The sequence below is a fragment of the Bacillus rossius genome, chromosome 14 (assembly GCF_032445375.1).
Source record: "Bacillus rossius redtenbacheri isolate Brsri chromosome 14, Brsri_v3, whole genome shotgun sequence".
NCBI classification, from domain to species: Eukaryota; Metazoa; Arthropoda; class Insecta; order Phasmatodea; family Bacillidae; genus Bacillus; species Bacillus rossius.
The window spans coordinates 3,731,179-3,752,398 of NC_086341.1; the positions used below are offsets into that span (position 1 = coordinate 3,731,179).

General features: G+C 41.4%; 1 protein-coding gene across 4 annotated transcripts in view; it reads right to left on the reverse strand.

Annotated features, from left to right (window-relative positions):
* Nucleotides 1–409: 409 nt before the first annotated feature.
* Nucleotides 410–21,220, reverse strand: part of LOC134539033 (intraflagellar transport protein 80 homolog) — a 39,827-nt gene continuing 19,016 nt past the window's right edge. For 2 of the 4 annotated variants that reach the window (XM_063380708.1, XM_063380707.1), the window contains exons 8-16: nt 18,550–18,798; nt 14,666–14,829; nt 12,833–13,033; nt 11,351–11,498; nt 8,850–9,021; nt 7,932–8,054; nt 5,017–5,156; nt 2,835–2,958; nt 410–639 (exon numbers count right to left, since the gene is read on the reverse strand). In XM_063380708.1, the coding sequence (XP_063236778.1) occupies nt 568–639; nt 2,835–2,958; nt 5,017–5,156; nt 7,932–8,054; nt 8,850–9,021; nt 11,351–11,498; nt 12,833–13,033; nt 14,666–14,829; nt 18,550–18,798 (1,393 nt within the window). In that variant the 3' untranslated portion in view covers nt 410–567. The remainder of the gene's footprint in view (nt 640–2,834; nt 2,959–5,016; nt 5,157–7,931; nt 8,055–8,849; nt 9,022–11,350; nt 11,499–12,832; nt 13,034–14,665; nt 14,830–18,549; nt 18,799–21,220) is intronic. The other 2 variants (XM_063380710.1, XM_063380709.1) reach the window with 2 other exon arrangements.

Here is a 21,220-nt window from a genome sequence, read left to right on the forward strand (position 1 = left end):
GACAACATATCAGTTGATTAGTACAATCAGTTTAATGTTCTAACAGTTTTTGAAGGAAAGAAATAATCCGCAAGATTTCAAAACTGTTTTGATGAGCAATTTCTCGGCTTCTGGGCGCGGGCCGTGCCAGGTAAGTGCCTTGCGACGTTTCGGCAGTCATTGCAGCTCCCATCATCAGGTAGACCAAGTCTGACCGATGTCAGTCAGATGTCAGTCAAGACTTAGTCTACCTGATGACGGCAGCTTCAATGACTGCCGAAACGTCTCAAGACAATTACCTGGCATGTCCTACACCCAGAAGCCAAGAAAATGCAGACAATGGCCGTGAAAGATCCTGCGATCTCTGTTTTGATGAGCTCTTTTCACACTACACACGAAGAAAAAAAAAAATAAAATAAAAGAAACAGTGTAATGTTAAAAAAAAAAAATTTGTAATTCAGATAATCTTCCAAACAGCAAATAAATAAAGTCACATTACGTAAAGATGAAATCAAACACACACACGCGTGCAGAGAGGCTTCCAGTGCCAGGTCAGTTGGAGAACAGCGCGGTCGATGCTGTGATTCGTTAGCCGTTCTCTCTCTCCTTCTCGTACTCGAGTTCCACCTTCCGGGCGATGTTCTCCTCGTCAAGTTCCACCTGGAGGCCGAGCGTGCGTTCAAGAAAGTGGCACACCGCGTTAGTTCCACACCACCTCAACACAAGCAATCACTTCATATACTGAAAGGTTTGTAATTATATATGAGTAGGGACACCTGTACTTCGCGAATACATTTCGTGTCAAGGTATCTCACAAAATACTGTAGCTTTTCTCCTGTGGTTATTGGCTGAGGTCGGTGAGAGGTGTCGTCCCGCTCTTGACGGGGCCAATGGGAATGTGGTCACCGTACTGCTGCACCCTCACAATTTGCCACGACCCTTAGAAAGAAGCTACAGTGTTTTGTGAAATACCTTGACATGAAATAAAATCGCGAAATACAGGTGTCCCTATATATGAGTAACAACAATTACAAAATTTGAATAATCTAAACTAGTAAATTCTGATGCAAACTATAAAAAAAAAATTACAATGCAATTTACAGCAGGCAGGTAATTCAGGTCAACAGGATTTGCGACAGCTTAGCAAACAACACGAAGGAAAGAGCTAGGCTCAATCCACAATATTAAGCTGCAAAGAAAATTTTTTTCTGTAACTTTAAAATCAAACAAAATTTCTTTACACAAGAGTGTCAGAGGGTGGGGTGGGGGAAGGAAGTAAAAGTCAGTCACGCCCTCCATCAAGCAGCTTAAGAAGAAAGGCTTGTGTTCACAAACTACTGAATTAATGTTTTTTTTTTTATATAGTCCTAAACCCGTTCCTTCTCCAGGAAACTTCATTTTGTCGAGCATAATACACAACAGAATGAATACAGGTGTCAAGGCTTCGCTAAAGTAAGTAAACATTATTAAAGCCCTGCTTATAATTTAATCTTGGCGTTAATCCGCCAGATGGTGAATTCAACATTGCAACATGCTTAGTGACTTTTAAGCACTAACTGATCATGAAAAACTGACAAGCATTTACAAATATGAATCTTAATTCTGATGTTCATGAACCAAAAGATACACACTTCAGTGGGACAAACATTTTTTAATACAGTACGATCAATAGGACTAAGTCGAGAAACCCCATTTTATTATTAGCTGGCAGCTTGACAAGTATAAACCTGGTAATGTTTGCGTTGAACTATACGTTGTTACAAGAAGGTTTATTTTAAAACTGTGAAGATAGGACTGAATTGTACTGTCACGAACACAATGATTTTACGTGTGCCTAACGACAGACACAACCGGGAACACACTCCCACTGTCGAGTAGAAGTGACTTACACTTCACACAGCCCAGGGCTGTTTACTTTTTTCGAGGCCCTCCCCCGGAAAATTTAAAAAATTTACTCTTTCAAACATTTTTTTAACCCAGCTTGGAACTTGTTATTTCGACTATGGTTTTGCTAACTTATCTTAGAATACTTTGATATTCTTTCCTGATAAATTATCCTCTGGTCAGTTTTATAAATGCTCAAGACAAAATTTCCGGTATAATCACAACACACGTTGAAACAAATCTTCGAAATGGTAATGCAAAGTGTCTGTAAAGTCATGGCGCACTTTCGACCGGTCACCGGAAGGCAAACCAACAAGATACAAATGTGAAATCTTCGCCACAAAAAAAATTCACGCACACCGTTGCACATCATAGAACAGAAACTCTCTGTGATGCTGTCCAACTAAGCGCAAGTTTCGAGCTTTCCGTTTCGTTTTCGCCAGCCACAAGAAGCGTTCATAACTCTGCACCTTGACTTTACCGACATCATTTAGGTAGGGACACCTGTATTTCGCGAGTACATTTCGTGTCCAGGTACATCGCAAAACACCGCAGTTTTTCTCTTGTAGTTATCGGCTGCGGTCGGCGAGAGGTGTTTTTTCCCCGCGCTTGACGGGGCCAACGGGGATGCAGATACCGTACTGCTGCGCGCGCACGATTCACCATTACTCTAAGGAAAAGCTACAGTGTTTTGTGACATACCTTGACACGAAATGTATTCGCGAAACACAGGTGTCCCTGCATTTAGGTGCTGACCAGCACATTAGGTTACAAGATTGTAAAAATTTGATTTTCGTTCTCCCGTCAGTGTCCGCGTGTTCGACAGAACACCAGACGAACAAGAGGCACGGGCACGGGGGCCCCGGGCGAAAGCCCGGCTGCCGTGCCGTGGGAGACGTCCGTGCCGTCGAGAGAGGTGAGACGGCCGCCGGAGCGGGCCAGGGACGGGCCAGGGACGGAGCGGGCCTCACCTCCGCGGCAAAGTGCAGGAACCGCTCGTTGGTCTCCGGCTTGCCGAAGGCGCGCAGGTAGTCGCGCCGGTGCAGCAGCACCGTGTCGACGTGGGTCTTGTGCTTGGCCGCCAGCTCCAGCGCCCTGCACGCAACACCTTCCCCCCTCCACAGTCCCGTCGCGACGGGGCGGGGATCACGCCTCGCCACCTCCCGATTTAAAACACTTTCATACTGACTGCAACTAACCATCCGTGCTGAATTTTTTAAATTCAACATGGAGTAGGACTCAGGCGGTGAGGGATTAACAGTGATCACACCTCGCCATCTCGCAATTTAAAACAGTTTCATACTCAGGGGCATAGCCAAGAGGGGGGTTTTGGGGTTCAAACCCCGCCCCCCCTCTCATAGCAACAAATCTTTAATTAATTTCTTATTCATCATTCAAACAAATTTCATATTAAAATTAATAAAATTTTTTGTTTTTTACCATTACAATATTTAAATTTAAGTACAGAAAACTGCTAAAATAGCACTATTTTACACCTTAAAAAACAAATTTTCCCGTCCCACTTTAATACGGAGGGGGGGGGGGGAAGGGGGGGGGGGCGCGCGCGCATGCTTCTTAACACCCCCCATACACAAATTCTGGCTACGTCACTGTTCATACTGACTGCGATTAATCATTCGTGCTGAATTTTTTTGGTTCAACATGGCGTACGACTCAGCTTTGGCTACTTGTTGAAGTAAACACTTGTGAACTGGTGTGATAATCAAGATAACTGTAGTCGCCAGCTTTCTCACGGCGCTTACAGACTAAGAGTCCGTCAGTAAATATGTGGCGGTAACATGGTAAAGACATTTTACAACATAAGACATGCCTTATTTTTTCACAATTACTTTTATTCAAGACATAAAACTGAAATTTTAACATGATACCTCCCTGGCATTTGTTGTACTCTCACAAATACGTTCAACAAATGTTTACTAAGTGTTATAAAACGGGTGTAAAAATTCGCGCAAGTTTTCGTAATTATTATCACTTGTGCGACTTTTTATACACACAATATTACACTGATTGTTATATCTGTTGAAAATATATGTGGCAGAACAACAAATGCATGTTAAAATTTTTGACATAGACACTAAATAAAAAGTAATGATGCAAAAAGAGCACATGTAACTTGGTACATGTGATAGAAGTGAAACATTTTTTGGCAATTCAAACCTCGACTCGTAAGTTTATCATAAGGAGTAAAAATGCAGATAGAAAGAGGGAAAGAAGACAATTTTCCAAATAAACATGAATTAACAAAATTATTACTTACTAAAAAAATAACTGCTCAGGATATCAATAAATATTGATAAATCAATAATGATTAATTAACAATAAATATTACTCACTGTTGAAATACTCACACCATATAGAAACAATTTTTTGGTTAATGTTTCTTCAAACAATTCTGCCATTCAGAACAGGCCACATGCTATGAGCGCGCTGGTAGCAAATATAAAATTCAAGGCACTCACATCTGACTGTACAGGATACCTATATCTATTTTCTGAAACAAGTGCATGCGCACACACTATGCCTTATTCTTTCGTTCATCCATCTCTCTCGGTTATATTTTATTTTAGGCGATAAATGAATCATCACACAAAGAAGAGACAAAAACAAGCCCAGCAACGTAATATAGCATATTGCTCTTTTATATCCCTTTGGCCAAGTACCTATTCACTGTCCTTTTTGCATCAGAAACGTTTTCATAAAAATGTTTCACAAAAAAGTTGCATTAAAATTCTGCCTTGAAATTTTTCTCTCATGGTGCCCAATTTATATTTCTTTACCAGAAAATAATTTATTTTAAATAAATCAAACTGTTACTAATATCTAGTGTAACGCAAGTGGATAAACAATATTTTTGGAAAATATTCTCAGTGTCAAAATACAAATCTTTGAATAACCATTTTCATGGCGATCGGTCGAACGGTTTAGAACTTGATGCGCTGCAGCACCATCTAGTGGCGAGTTATAGCAAAATGGATTGCACGAAAAACCTTCTCCATAAAAAAAAAACACTTTGATGTGCCAACTTTCACAATGATCAGCGAAACGTCGGAGTTTATCAACGTCACGCATACCAACATCCATTTTCATGTATGTATAGGTTCTCGAAACGCTGGCGGAACTGTGGCTTCGCACCTGTTCCAGTTGTGTACGCGCAGGTTCATCATGATAGCACGGAACACCAGCCCGTTCTGCAGCAGCACGCCTTCCGCCTCCTGCGTGTTCCCGCCCAGCAGGCACATCTCCGCCAGCCGCGCCGCGCTCACCGGCACCTCCTGGGCACGGCGCAACTCGTCGTCAATCATCGTCATCACTCCGTCAAGTTACAGATCGTCGCTTAAGGGCCCCGCCTCGTCAGGGGTGTATGTGTGTCAGTGAGGCGGGACGATAAGCGCGACGCTCGCTGGTGCTTCTAGCGCGGTGTCTCCTCTGGACTGGCGCGCAGTCTTGTCGTAGTTACAGGATAACTGTTTAATTTGAGCGGTGACATACGTTATATTGCGGAGAAATGAAGATAAATGTGTAATGCAAGTCCCCCTTAAGTGCTCTAAAGAATCTGTAGCGATTGTTTTACGTCTAAAATTACTCTGAAAACATGCGTTTTAGACATTTTCGCTCTTCTAAAAATACAGTTTAAAAACTTCATCCGAAATCAAAAGTACTTTTCGGCCCTCAGCGAACTCTTAAATGCCTTTCGTGAGCAGACCCCACTCGGATATCTCGAGTAGTTTTGAAATCGCGTTGTTTTTCCTGAAGCTCTGCGCACCGTGTGTGTGACCGGGTAAGCGGAGCTCTTAACTATCTTCAGGAGAGCTTAATAATTTTATGCGGCATGCTGGAACTGAATGATAGCTGGTGTTAGATTATTACTCTGTCATATGCGGGGGCATGCATATTTCACGACAAGATTACGAGACTAACTGAAAGTTAGAACACTAGCATTGTTTGTGTCTTGTGATTGGGCGAGTTTCTTTCAGGTCAATATCAATTGTTACAACGCCAATCACAGTGAGTCAGTGCGGAAGCAAACGCGTCCTGAGTGGCTCAGGTCAAACAAGGCAAAGACTTCCCTCGCAGACGTGCGCGAATCACAAGGAAGAAACCGCTGGTGTCAGTATAGCTTGTTGAAGTCTAATAGGCGTTCAGATTTATTCACGAAAAATGCCTGCCCCCAGTTATATGGAATAACATTAACGCCACTTTATAGTAATAAAACTGAGGACATCCAAAATAAAATTACTAAAATTTTAACTCTAAAACATTTTTACAATCTTTCTTTAAATTAACTTTGAGAACAGAGAGCTTATTTAGATGCTCTGTTTATAATTGTTAAAATTATAAAACTGAACGTAAAAATATTGTAACGCATCAAAAGCTATAAATTTTAGTTCTGAAAAAATTCACTTAAACACGATTTCCGGCCAAACTATGCGTCATATGTATTTTTAGAGTGCCCCAGTTTAATAGCCGATTAACAATAGCTCTGTGTACAGTTCATAATTGTAACAATTGTCTCTAATTCAAACAAATTCAATCTAAATTTATTTTTTGAAACTATTTCAATAATTGTTTTACATATTATTTTTACTATATATTTTTCATGTTCAAAAGTGTATCCCTCAGTTATATTGCTACTATTATAGCAATTTTTATTGTTTGTTCTCGTGCTTGTGTACGTGCGGTCTTGATTTGGGTCGCGACGGTTTTGTGGCCTCCTCACCCCCGTAGTTGGCCTATTTGCGCTCGCATCTGTGCCAGCGTGCTCTTGGTGCCGTCAGGGTGGGGGAAGAATGTCCACAGATTTAGCAATGGCAACTATCCTCACTCCTAATAGTCTCCACACTGCACAAGCAGTGCCGTGGTGTGCGAAAAAAAAAAAAAAATGAAATTGCCATTGAGACGAAGAAAGCATTAAAAATGTAATAGCAACCGAAATTCTGCGTTAAAGGGTGGTTTTCTCTATCTCTCACGTAAACAGTGACCTTTCTTCATGTTCCAAAGGTCAAGTGTTCAAATTTATATGGAGAGCAGAGTAAAACAGTATATTTGTATAAGAAACGGCCAAACTCCATTGGAACGACCATCGATTTGACTTTTCAGTCATATTTTTGCCGTTTGAATTATTAATATTATGTAATTTAACGATCCTCCACCGATTTTCAGCACAATCGGTACAGTTATTTAAAAGTAATGTTGAATATTCAAATATGTTTTGAACCAACAATGGTGTTTTACAGTTACATATAATAATTCAAATTACAACCAGGATCTTTTGCACAATGTTTTAAAAAATATTTTAATAACTTATAAATAAGTTTGGTGTATTTGGGATGCATATTTTTTATAGAACCGAGTTATTAAAACAAAATAATATTATTCCCCTAACGTGAACAAAATTTTTATAAAGATACATATAACATCTGAAACTATCAATTATCAAATATGGCCTCATGGCTGAGCGGTCAGTGGTGCTATTATCTAATCGCTAGGTTGTCAGTTCGAATCCCGGCAGGTGTGAATTTTTTTTTTTTTAACTTGAAAAAAAAAAAAAAAAATACGTCGCACGTAACATTTCAAAAGTAATAAATATATTTGAATAATGAATGCAAATAAAAGTAAATTTATTAATTAAATTGTACATTTCATTTCACTCCTTCTTTGTATCCATACAAAATAGTAATAATTCAATAAAAATGATTCTATTTTATTCATAAAAGTATGCAGAGGTAGATTTTATCATACAAAAGATAGAAAAATTAAAAAAAAAAAATTCTTCCTCAAATAATATAATATTTTTAATGCCTAAATGGTTTGGTTGCAAAAACCTATTACGGCTCAGTCTCAGGCCGAATATGATATTTCCTTTTCTTCTGGATCAATCATTTCATCAATGTTTTGTTATGACGTTGTCACGTTAAACTATCGTCCGTAAACCGACTTTACAGACAACCAATTTTTTTTTTTTTTTTTTTGTAATTTTTCGAAGTAGTTGCACATATACAATGTCTGACGCGAACTGCCGGCACACGAGCAAGTGAACGAGGGCTCACCCTGATGTGCTGCAGGTACAGGACCTTGTCGACCTCGTCGATGGCTGCGTACGCCTCCTCCGCGGCCTCCAGCTGCTTGGCCTGCGCCGCCATCGCCGCCAGGCACGCCCACAGCGTCGCGTCCTGTGGGGCACGGCCGCGAGGCGCGCTTCAGCGTCGCACGGCCGCGGATCCAGGGCTCCCTCTTCGCCCGGGTTCAGACCCCCCTTTCCCCCGACCAGCTGCCGCACTGTCCAGCCCGGGCATGCGTCCACCCAGTAGCGGATCCAGAGGGGGTGGGGGGGGGGGCCAAGGGGCTCGAGCCCCCTCCAAAAGCATCTGGGTCCACTATTGTTTTAATGTTTGCCTTGATAAAGCCTAGCCTCAGCTGGGTCAAGCCCCTCCCCAAACCAAAATCCTGGATCCGCCACTGCATCTACTCCTCTCCCACCCACATTATATATATATAAATAAATAAAACCAGTCCACTTATATTTATTAGTTGCCAATAACCATCAAAAATTTAAATTAATAATCGTGACTTGTAGACTATTGCAACAGGTGTGCATCAATTATTTTATATCGCTCTTACTGTCAACCGCACTGAAGGCAATGTGGATGAATAAAGCTGCTGAAGCTACTTATGAGTAAACAGGAATGGGAGGGAAAATGTTTGTAACTCCACGGGTTGAAAAGGAGGAAGAAGGGGGATATGTACATGGAACCAATACAAATCTAAACAAGGTACGTCTCCGTTATGAATTTAAATTTTTCAGTGAAGTCACAGTCGAAAACATTCCCTTACTACATAAGAGATTACACGGCTTTCCTGACTTGGCCCTGTTGCTAGCCACCCTGGAGCAGTTTGAAACGTTACAGAACGCAGTGACTGGACGAGACGCGAGGGGGAGGGCCCCGGGGACCTCGAGACGGGCGCACCTTGACGAAGCGGCAGAGGCGGAGCGCGTCGTCCCACCGGCCGGCGGACGCGTAGCCGTGCAGCACGGCAGGGTAGGGCGACACGGCGCTGCTCACCAGGGCGCCGTCGGCGCGCCGCACCCCCAGGTGGTTGCCCGCGAAGCTCACCACGGCCGGCGCCTTGCCGAACTCGCTGCCGGGGGCAGACGTGCGACACACACCTCAGTCGCGGCACCGAGAGATCCCCCCCGACCACCCACGCAGCTGCCGGCCTTCCACGGCTGTGGCACCACTCATCCCTGGTTGGCCGTGCACACTTCACCGGGCGTTCACTCCCTCTTCGCAATGCACAACACACTGGCACGACAAGACACAGACCGCCAACGTGCGGAGGCCGCAGGAGAAGGATACAAGGATGAAACCAGGCTCAAGCCACATAGCGTCAGCTTACTTCCAAAAACCTCGTAAGTCCAGATTTTCCCGGTTTTACATTCCGGATGTGTTTGGTGTATGTATTTTTTTTTTCATTTTTTTCATAGTGCATACACTGATTAAAACCTTGTAAGTAAACTCTACGTAGTCTCTTTTCTATTCACAAATTTATTATAAAAACCTCGTATCTTTGTCAGTCGAAACCCGTGCTCCAAAAGCTCATAAGTTCTCCAGTAAAATTGACTGAAATGGAGTTACGAGGTTTTAGAAGTAAGCCGACGATATCTCATCCTTAGTTGGCCGTGTAAACTTTACCGGGCGTTCACTCTCCCTTCGCAACGCACAACACACGGCACGATAGACACAGACCACAAACGCGCGGAGGCCGCAGGAGAGGATACAAGGATAAAACCAGGCTCAAGCCACATAGTCAATCCAATACAAAAATTTCTCTTCCCGATCCTTCGTTCGCAACAACAGCATAAGAACCAGCGGGTGTGAGGATACTGCGCAAAACTGGAAAAGGTTACTGGAAAGGTATTTTCATCCATCTTTTTACCAGTCAAAAGTGTGACATATGTATATAAAAAACATGCACGTTGTGTCAAAAATTTCAAAGAAATCGGCGACGAACTTCCGAAGATTTGATATTTTAAAAGAATGAACATTTACAATTTTATTTATATATGTAGATGAATTGCTTGGAATAGCCGGGAGGGTCCGAGCTATGGTTCGGCCGCCTGTTGCGTACACTTTCTGCCATTTTTGCTCTTTCAGTCCACAGCAAGTCTTGGAGGCTGGCTACGTGTTGCAGAGGTGACGACAAGCGAGGACGGAGCACTGATCGAAGGTGAGGGAAATGGGAGTACCTACTCTGGCTCAGGGCAACATCAGCCATGTTTCCCACTGGCCAAAATCCACGTGTGACATCGCCGGGGAACTGAACCCTGAGGGAATCATGCTGAAATGTTTTATAGCTGTGTGGGCAAAAACAAATGTGTGTCTCCTCCTGTGGGAACAAAAGAACGACTCTATTAAGAAAATTTCCTGCATGATAAATTTAAAAAAAATTAAGCACTGACCTATTAAGACATACAAATTTTCTTTGCTCCCTGTTAATGAATCTAACTTTCTAAGTAACTTGAGAAACTTCTTAACAAGAATAAACAGTTTGTAACTTACCAGGATATAACGAGTTCTAAATGTTGAGAGAGAGAGAGACACACACACACACAAATCGCGGGTGCGCGGGAAAAAGGGGATATGTCAAAATTACTTCAATTAAGATATTAAACCTTTTTAAGTTCTTCCAATTATGCAAGATCAATAATTAATCATTCCAAAAGTTCAGTGCCATAGCATTACACACAAGGGTGCTAGACTTGACCCATTTGGACCAAATTGTAGAGCTTAATCTCCTTTATTTCATACCGTAAAAAAACATTTTTGCCAATATTTGACTCATCCCCTTATTCCCGGGCACCCGCGAAATATATCATGGAGCAAAATTTCATAAAAATAAAAATCAATCGATAGATTTGTATGATGCTGTTAACAATTTAACATAGGGAGACAGATCAATATTTTGAAAATTGTTTTCTTTCGGCTGCCGTCTCTCTTTGCATTACCAAATCTACCAGTATTTTTTTTACAAAAATCGTCCGTGCAGGCAGGGGTCCGTCACAGTTTCATCACACGTCCAGTCGCGATCAATAATTGATTATTGATAGATTAGTATGATGCTGTTAAGGAATTTACATAGGGAGACAGATAAAAAATTTTGAAAATTGTTTTCTTTCGGCTGCCGTCTCTCTTTGCGTTACCAAATCTACCAGTATTTTTTTACAAAAATCGTCCGTGCAGGCAGGGGTCCGTCACGGTTTCATTACACGTCCAGTCGCGATCAATAATTGATTTTTGATAGATTAGTATGATGCTGTTAACGAATTAACATTGGGAGACAGATAAAAAATTTTGAAAATTGTTTTCTTTCGGCTGCCGTCTCTCTTTGCGTTACCAAATCTACCAGTATTTTTTTACAAAAAAGGTCCGTGCGGGCGAGGTTCCGTCATGGTCTAGCCGCGACTCACCTGGCGTCCCTGACGAGCACCGTCCTCTTGACGAGCTGGGAGTCGACGTGCAGCACGGCCGGGAAGAACCACACGGTGAGGCTGGTGTCCTGCACGGTCGCCAGCACGTTCGTGTCGCTGTTCCAGCAGAGGGACTGCACCATCGGGGCTGCGGCAGCACCACACACGAGAGGACGGTCGCGCTTCGCTCGGCTCCCACGCTCGTCGCCGCCAGCGGCAATAACCAACACACACCTCTGCTCTACTGGTTCTGGAGCACATTTCACATGCCTGGCAAGCTTGGCAGTAAAAGTTCTTTGGACAAAATAATAACTTAATCATGGAAAAGATTTTTATGAATTTACTACAACAACCAGCTAATGCACGGCATGCATTACTATGTCTTTTTCAATTTTTTTTGTAATTTTTTGAAGTAGGTACACACACACACACACACACACACACACACATATATATATATATATAATTAATTTAATTAACAACGTAGTAATGTTTCACGTTATTAAGTTTCAAACGCACCAAGAGTATACAAAATAAATAACAGAGCATTATAACAAACTATCGCCACAGCGATTCAGTAATTTATGAACACATTCAAATAGTTAAGATATATATACATACACACACACACACACACACACATACATATATATATATATATATATATATATATATGTCCTTCTATAAATCTTATACTATTTCTCTCTTTATATATGTATAAAAATTTCTATATATCTATATATATCCCTCATTATCTATAACTATCCGTATATCTCCCTTTCTCTCTATACCTCTATATATTGTTTATATTTACAAAACAGAAGACGAACACACAAACATTAATTTACACATATATATATTTTTACCTATCATTTAAACTGTCACAGATGTGACACTGGTATATAAAAACACACGCGTATTAAAATGCAATGCTGTGTCAAAATTTCAAAGCAATCGCAATCGGTGAAGAACTTTTATTCTTCCCAATTTGATGGAAGTATGTCTTTTTGTACATAATAATTATTTTCCTTGGTTTTGTTTAGCCATATTAAATATTTTTAAGTGTGATACAAGAGAAAAATAATTATTTTTTTGAAGCCACAGGTGCAGCTCTCATAAAATAGTATTTTACAAATTCTGGAAAAAAAAAAAAAAAAAAAATATATATATATATATATATTTGTGCAGTAAAAAATTGTGTGCAATTTCAAAAATTTATTAAAACAATTACATAATAATTTTGTAATAGTTTGGTCGATACAAACCTCGTTATTGCGAAATGACAAATTTATGGTCCCTTCAGGTTTGTATTATTGAGATTTGACTGCATACATATAATCTATGATACAACCTTTCAGTTAGAATGAGAATTGTTTCTTGTCATGATTGGAACACCCAAGAGCAGTGTCTTACAGTACGAGCACGAGACAGTCTATGAGCTACCGGGCGGAGGGAGAGGCGGAGGGGGAAGGAAGGGCGCACCCAGCTTGCGGAGGGAGCGGTGCGCGGGGCCGTGCACGTGGCGCAGGTACAGGTCGCGGTTGCGGTCGACCAGCGCCAGCTGCCGCTCGGCGGGCGGCCCCGCCTGGCTGAGGGCGAGCTCCGACACCCCGAGCCAGTGCTGCAGGGCGGGCAGCTCCGTGGGGGCGCGCGCCCCCTGGGCCAGCTCCAGCAGCCGCACGCCTGCAACCAGCCCCGCCCGTCCTGGCGTCCTCGGCACCTCGGCACCTCGCCACTCGCTCACACACACACGCACTTATGTACGTAAGTTATAACTCATACTTACTTGTCTAAACAACAACAAAAAACTAACTTTAATTCTGCATGCAAATAATTAACAGAAATAAAATAATAAAACGACTGGCGTGATATCAACAAATACGGTTGGTAAAATAAAAATTCAAACAAATTAAAAAAAAAATTAAATTAAGTTAAATTATTTCATACAGTAAAGTAATAACAAATTTTTTTAGTTATTTATTAAATAATAAATGTAATAATTTACAATGTAAATTAAAGGACTTGAAAAAAGAGATTGAAAGTGATCGAAATTTTTTGACCAAAGTCGTTACAGGTGATGAGAGTTGTTGTTACGGGTATGACCCAGAGACTAAACAAGCGTCAAGCCAGAAGACTTCCAACTCCCCCAGAAAAAAAAAAAAAAAAAAAAAAGTGAGGTCAAATGTTAAAGACGACGATGATTGTCTTTTTTGATGTTCGTGGAAATGTGCACCGGGAATTGGTTCCCCCTGGCCAGACTGTTTTAACGAGCACTTTTATTTGGAAATTTTTAAGACGTTTGCGAGAGGATGTGCGGAGGAAACACCTGGAACTTTGGCGATTAGTTGACCGGTTCCTTCATCACGACAACGTCCCCAAGTGCACGGCCTTACGAGTGAACCACTATTTTATTGGCTTCTCAGATGTGGTCTATTGTTCCCCACTCTATATATTCACCAGACCTAGCCTTGTGCGACTTTTTCCTGTTCCTGAGAACGAAGAAAAATCTAAAACGAAAGTGTTTTGATGACATGGAGGCAGTAAAAAAAAAGGGCACTGGAGGATATATCAAAGTTGAAGAGTTCCAGAGGTGCTTACTGCATCTAATGGCGAGTACTTTGAAGCTGACCGAAGGAATTTTGTAAAAAGAAAAGGTAATAAATAAATTTATAATGAGAAAAAAATTCCGTTTTTTTTTGACGTGACAGTGTCTAATAAATCGATGAACGCCGGCTGCACGCATGAAAAAGGATGACTCATTGTCCCGTTATGCACATTGTCCCATTACTCTTTGTCCCATTACGCTCATTTTACGCTTGCGCCACATCTACCTCTCTTCCACTCGATTGGAACAACCATCGATTTGACATTTTCCGAGGCACATTAAACTTGAAACACTCCCATTCGTTTCCTACTTTTCCTATCATCGTCCCATCCTTAACAGAGTAACACAGATTGGAAGAAGTTAAATAGCAAACATGTATAAAAGTTATAGTCAAAATATTCTCTTCGTTAAAGTAATAAACATATTTGAATTAATGAGTGCAAATGAAAGTGGATTCATCAATTAAATTGTAGATTTAATTTCACTCCTTCTTTGTATCCATACAAAAAAGTGATAATTCAATAAAAATGATTCAATTTTATTCATAAGAAACTATACGATCATTTCGTCAACGTTTTGTTATGACGTTGTCACGTTAAACTATCGTCCGTAAACCGACTTTACAGACAACCAATTTTTTTTTTTCGTGTCCCCCCTGGTACGTGAGACAAGAGGTCCACGGGGAAAGGAGCGAGGGGAACGCCACGCACACTTGTCGTCCAGCTGGTCCCGCACGGCGATGGTGTCGTTGCTGAGGCTGACGGTGGCGCCGGTGAGGGCGTCGGGCTGCATGCCGGCCCAGCGGGGCGACGCCAGCAGCCGGCCCTCGTAGCTGTAGAGCGCCAGCCCGGCACTGTCCACCAGCAGGAAGTGCCTGCGACACACGGCACACTCTCCCGTGTCGCTGCACGCTGCGCAGGGTTCGGCGGACCTCCCGCCGAGATGGGCCACTCCAGGACGTCAGGTAAACAGATTCTCCAATTTTAGGTTAGGTTAGACTAGGTTAGGTTAGACTAGGTTAGGTTAGACTAGGTTAGGTTAGACTAGGTTAGGTTAGACTAGGTTAGGTTAGACTAGGTGTGTTGCTGCAGGGTTCGGCAGTCTTCCCACAGATATGGACCAGATGTTAAACAGATTCTCCAATTTTAGGTTAGGTTAGACTAGTTTAGGTTAGACTAGGTGTGTTGCTGCAGGGTTCGGGAGTCTTCCCACCGAGATGGGCCACTCCAGGATGTCAGGTAAACAGATTCTCCAATTTTAGGTTAGGTTAGACTAGGTTAGGTTAGACTAGGTTAGGTTAGACTAGGTGTGTTGCTGCAGGGTTCGGCAGTCTTCCCACCGAGATGGACCAGATGTTAAACAGATTCTCCAATTTTTTTTAACAAGCTGCAAAATGTATTTTCTCTGTATCTGCACGGGCTTTTTAAGAGGATGAAAGAAATAAATAAAAATCATAATGTTTTATTCACAAATATTCAACATACAGTTTTAAAAAATAAAGGCTACTTAGAAGAAAAAAAACACACACATAAAAGTGAAGCTCTACTGATAAAAAAAAAAAGCTAAATTATTTTTAATTATTTTAATTATTAAAATAAAAAAAAAATTTAGCTGGGTGAGTATACGGTGGTAGGTTCAGCGCGCGGGTCGAGGGACATGGCTCGTGATTGGGCCCGTTTGGTTTTGTTCGGCACTGCGGCAGCGCAGTGAGCCGTAGAGCCGTGAAATCCCGTGAACAGAGCTGCGGTCTGCCGACCCCTGGTCTAGTTCATCGGATGCGACCAATCATCAGCACCGATTATCACATGCTGATCACTAAAATTGAAAGGATACTTTTAATAAAAAAATTTGTGAAAATAAATTTCAAAGAATCTAAAATTACAAAAATCCAATTTTATGGAAATGTTTAACTCCGACTCCAATTTCCAAGTTGACAATTATTAGAAAAACCAACTGAAAGTTCAAAATAGTTATTTTATTTTACAGTGAGTTGTTAAACATCTAGAAGAATTTGAACCAGTGCACATATACGTAACTGTAACGTCATCAGTGGACATGTTTGGCAGATACAGATTAGCCTTATCAAGGAGCACACACACCCACGTAAAGGCTTAATGCGACGGAACCTTCAAAACTACAATGACATCTGAACCTTGCGTAGTAAACATATTACGTTTTCTGTATTCTTATGATTTCCCTTAGTTTTTCTATTCTGTTGGATACAAAGAAATTTCCGGAGTAAAACAGGTTTTTCAAGTGAAACGACGGTTTGAATGCACAATTTACACTTTAATTACATAATGACAGTGAGAATGCTGTTTTCTGAAAATGCTTTAGGCACCACACAATGTGTTCATTTTGTATCTTTTGCTGTTTGGAAAGTGGAGTGCTAGAGCTGGGAGTGGGCGGGAGGGAAACAAAGTACAATAATATAACTAGTACATCAACTACAATACTGCGAATTATCTCAACAAAGAGCAATGACTATCATTTACGCACAGCTGTCTAAAAATCCAAGTATCGATAACCTGAGATTACATGCTATCAAAAACATTTTCAGACAAAATGAGAACATTTCTTTCTTACTACATTTAGATGGTATTCCTCTTAATGCCACACACAAACTGTCCTTAAGATTGAAAATAAATATATATTCCCGGTAATGTTCACAGAAAATCATGCAAGCCTCAAGACAATTATAAAAGATTTTTCACACAAAAAATTTTTGTAGTTCACTGAAATGAGCAGTAAAGTAGGTGTATAATGAATCAGAAATTTTTGCACTCAAAGTGTCACCAGTTTTCATTATCCCTAGATAATTTTCACAAAGCTGTTATACGAACACTAGGCAAGACAAGTTAGTAATTATCATGAGCCCACGAATTTGCAATGTACAAAATTTTGCAACTAAAGAAAAGTTTATTGAGATAGCATGTTCTTCTATCAAGAAAATAATAATAGAATACCAGTAGGGTTGAATGGGATTACGTTTTAAAAATTGCGTTTGAAATATTAGAAATATCTAAAGCGGGATTTTGAAACGTCCCCAAAGCGACGTGCAGCAGAAACGAAGTATCAACAAGAAATCCGAATCCACACAACCTTTCTACATTCAGTTGCGCTGAAAGTGTTAATATACATTTCTAATTATGTGAAGCAATCTGTTAAACACGGTATCCAGAAACTCTGTCAAGAAGAGGAAGACTACGTCAGTAAAGGTTCTGGTTGGTCTCTGTCTAGTATAAACAGATCGGAGCTTAGAATTAGTCATTTCACACCGATGCGGAACTAAATGTTTATGAAATTGTTAACTTTCGCAAATGTTTCGTTTCTATTAAAGGACACTTTTTTCGTTATGAATGGGTTATTTTGTTGCTTTTTGATGTTTTTTTTTACTTAATTTTTGCTTATAACCGCATTATCACAAATTTATTCCAGAAGCTATTGCCGTTATCGTGCTGGAGTGCCAGCCACAGAAGTGAAGATGCGCTCTCAGTCCTGGACTCTGATGCAAGGTCGCCCGGGACTCCCACCCCACTTTTGGAACAGCCTGCTTAAACCCACGGTTCCGTGTTCCTCAGCCGTGACCAATCAGACGTTCCTACAGGCCCAGTGGCTTGCACGCATGCGAGGATCGCGGACCTGTCAAACTGCCACAATTATGTAGGGTACTCTTTATTATGCATTACAGATAAATTTATTAAAATTTTAAAATCAACATTTCTTGAGATAAATTAGCATAACGATCGCCGTTATTGAAACGTTCTCTAAATGATTCATGCAATGTCCAAAAATATCTGCATTAAAACTGTGATTAAAGTTCCACACTGGCTTGAAAATGTTGTTTTATTAAGAGTTTATTTTCAAATATAGCAGGGGAGGTCTCCTGAATCTTTCCGGCCCCTGGTAGGCAGGGTGCCCTCAGTTAGTACTTCCTTACTAGATCTAGTACTTTTATAACTTTTTTAGTGGTCTAGTACTAGATCTAGTACATTTTTCTTTAATATAATTATACTACAGTAACTCCAATATGTTTTTTATTTAAGCGTGATTATTTTTAAAAACTATGGAATGTATGTGTGTGTGTGGTGTGTTGTTTAAGTTCGAGCATTGCAACGTCATAATAACTTCCTGAATTGTTAAAAACCGCAACGAATTAGAATTTGGTACGTTTTTTTTTTCAAATCTGGTACTTTTTTTCTTGCCGGAGTTGGTACGAAATATTTTTTTTTTTCCTTGTGGACACCCAGCTGGCAGGTCACCCAGGGGCGTAGCCAGATGGGGGTTTTAGAGGTTCAAACCCCCCTCTTAGCGCCAAATCTTTAATTAATTTCTTATTCATCACTCAAATAAAATTTCATATTAAAATTAATAAAATTTTTTACCATTACAATATTTAAATTTAAGTACCGAAAACTGCTAAAATAGCACTATTTTACACCTTAAAATCCTAATTTTGCCAGGGGGAGGACCCCTGGACACCCCCCGCTTTAATACCCGGGAGGGGGGGGGGGCATGCTTCTTAACACCCCCCATACACGAATCCTGGCCACGCCACTGAGGTCCCCTCTCCGAGACGTCGGGGGGCACGCACCTGGGAGCCAGCAGCACCAGGCGCACGGACGACTGCCGCAGCTCGACGACGGCCGGCGTGCTCCAGTTGGCGGCGCTGTGCACCAGGCACTGCGAGGGGGTGACCACCACCAGCCGGCCGTGCCCCAGGGCCAGCTTCACGACGCGCCCGGGGAACTCGAGCTGCTCGCGTCCCTCCGAGCCCACCTCGCGGAGCTCCACCGCCTCGGGAGCCGTCTGGGTCGCCTCCAGGCGCTTCCACTGGAGCTGCCTGCAACCCCGGCGTCCCCGTTCCCTCGAGCGGAGCTCCTTCCACTGCGACGGCAGCAAGAATTTAAAGGCCGACTTTCTTAACGCAACTTTTCCCGTGAAACATTTTCGTGAAATGTTTCCAGCGCGGTGACGCAGCTGAGGTGACTGGCGCCACTGGCCAGAATTGGAAACGGCGCCCCCTCTTGGATTAACCCTTTGAGGGGCACACAGAAATATATTAGAAATAAATTAGAATCTTATTGTGTAACTTTTTAACAAGGAACAATAAATTAAAGCAGCCAATGTTGCTTGTTTTCTTGTTAGGATCACCACCAGATGGCGAGCAGCACGAGGCTTACACTCACGCGAGGTATTTCGGCCGATAACGCTGGAACATTGCAAACATGGTGACGTATTTATGAAGTGGTATCGTAGAAATACCACTATTTGGAACAAATGGTTTTGATGCAACGTTTTCCGTGAAACATTGTCTGTGAAACATTTCCGGCGCGGTGACGTGGCAGAATTGAAAATGGCGCCCCCTCTTGGATTAAAAGAGGGGGGAGGGGAGGGGGGTGTTCAGTAATGCGAAACCGTTGCGGCGGCGGCCCCCCCCCCCCCCCCTGCTCGAACGTCCCTGGCGGGCGGGGGCCATCCCTGCCACCCGCTTGCTACGCCACTGTTCTAGCGCGAAAAAGGACGGAGATTAGGTCGCTGATGGTATAGACAGAGAGGTCGTCAGCCCCCAATTCCTTGAGCGGGCTCCACGTGGCGGCGTGTGGCTCAGGTTGAACTATACCATGCAACAGCAGCATAAGTACAGCTAGGTGTGTGGAATCCGTGCAACTGCGACATAAGTGTAATATGACTAGCAGCTTTTTAAGCTCTTCAAACTTTCATGACACTCTCGTCTCACATGCCAGAAATACGTTAAGTTTGACACTTCGAGGTAGATACGTCAAGGGTGACATCTCGAGGTGGACAGCAATGTTTAACTGCATGTCTCAAGGCTGACATAGAATGTGTCACGATGAATGTGCTGGAGGCTGTAATTGGGTTTTCATTTATAATTATAAAAAAAAGTTAGATTTTAGAATACTTCACTAAAAGCATGAAAAAATTAAAAAAATAGAATCTTAGGTTTTAAAAAATTATTACCTATTTTCATTAAAAGAGAAGAAAATGTACTGACACACTGGGACAGCCATTTCAACATCCAGACTGATCTGTGGAGAACAAGATTTTTGGAACCACTGATGACATCATTGAGATATGTTAAATGTTTAACTGTTTTATTTTAGAAGTTAATGGAAATAACATGGAATTATTTTAAATAAGTCTAGTGTAATTTAGTTTGAAATTTGAGCAAATGTAGTTCAAAGGAATGTTCTATTGTTATAATTTCTCTAGAGAAAGACTGCTCGGATGGCATGTACGCAGTTGGCTTGCTGATGCGTAGAAAATGTTTGTACAGAAATTGTGGGCAAATGTGTTGACGGCAGAGGTCAGAGTACGGATGTTTCGGCGACCGTGTGCGCAAACAAATTCACTTTACTCAACACGCTGTGTAAATGAGCGGATGAATCTTCGTGTGTGTACTTGGAATTGTGGCAGCTTCTAAAGAGCAACCCACTCTTAGATTGCAGTGTGGAAGTAAATGGGCGCATTCTCTCTCTCTCTCTGTAACACACGCCGATTGCCGTTAGCGCTGTCCTTGTTTCTTCGTGCGTTGTTGCCAAATATCAAACGAAATTAAAATTTTAATTTTGGGACCAAGCTTTTTTTCATATTGTATAGCATCGAAATACGCATCAGGCAATGCTTATTTTGAATACTTAACAATATTTTAAGTGTCCAAAAAAATTAAAAAACATAACTTATTCACTGCAAACTATTTTGAAGTATTCCGAGATGTTTCACATCCAAAAAAAATCACCTACATGTGTATTTCATTCAGATTTTTTTTATTAATAAATTAATGCCTTAGGACGCCACCGAACAAATGTTAAGACAAAAACTATACAGGTTTCACTTAAATAATTTTTTTTAATATATTGAAATGCATTTTCTTACAAACTGACACATCAAAAAGTTGACCAGCGGAAAACTTTTTTTCTATTAAAGATAGATGGGGGACGAAAGCGTGAAAAATGTTCACAATGAATTGAATTAGTTTTTAAAAGCAGCTCCATCTCAATTGCTTCTACAGTTTCAGTGGAAATAGCTGTTAAAGATGTGTCTTATCAGTACAAGAGCGCGCTGCAATAGAGGTTTCTCGCTGCCGTTGTAAGAGGAAACAGGGTCGTGTGTTTAGATAAGTGGGGTTCTGTCCTGCAAGCAATTTCAAATACATGGCTTCCTTAGTCAACCATGTATTTCCTTAGACATGCATTTCTGAAAACCAGCCTGCCAGTTAGTATCGCGTCTCGCGACGAAGCAAC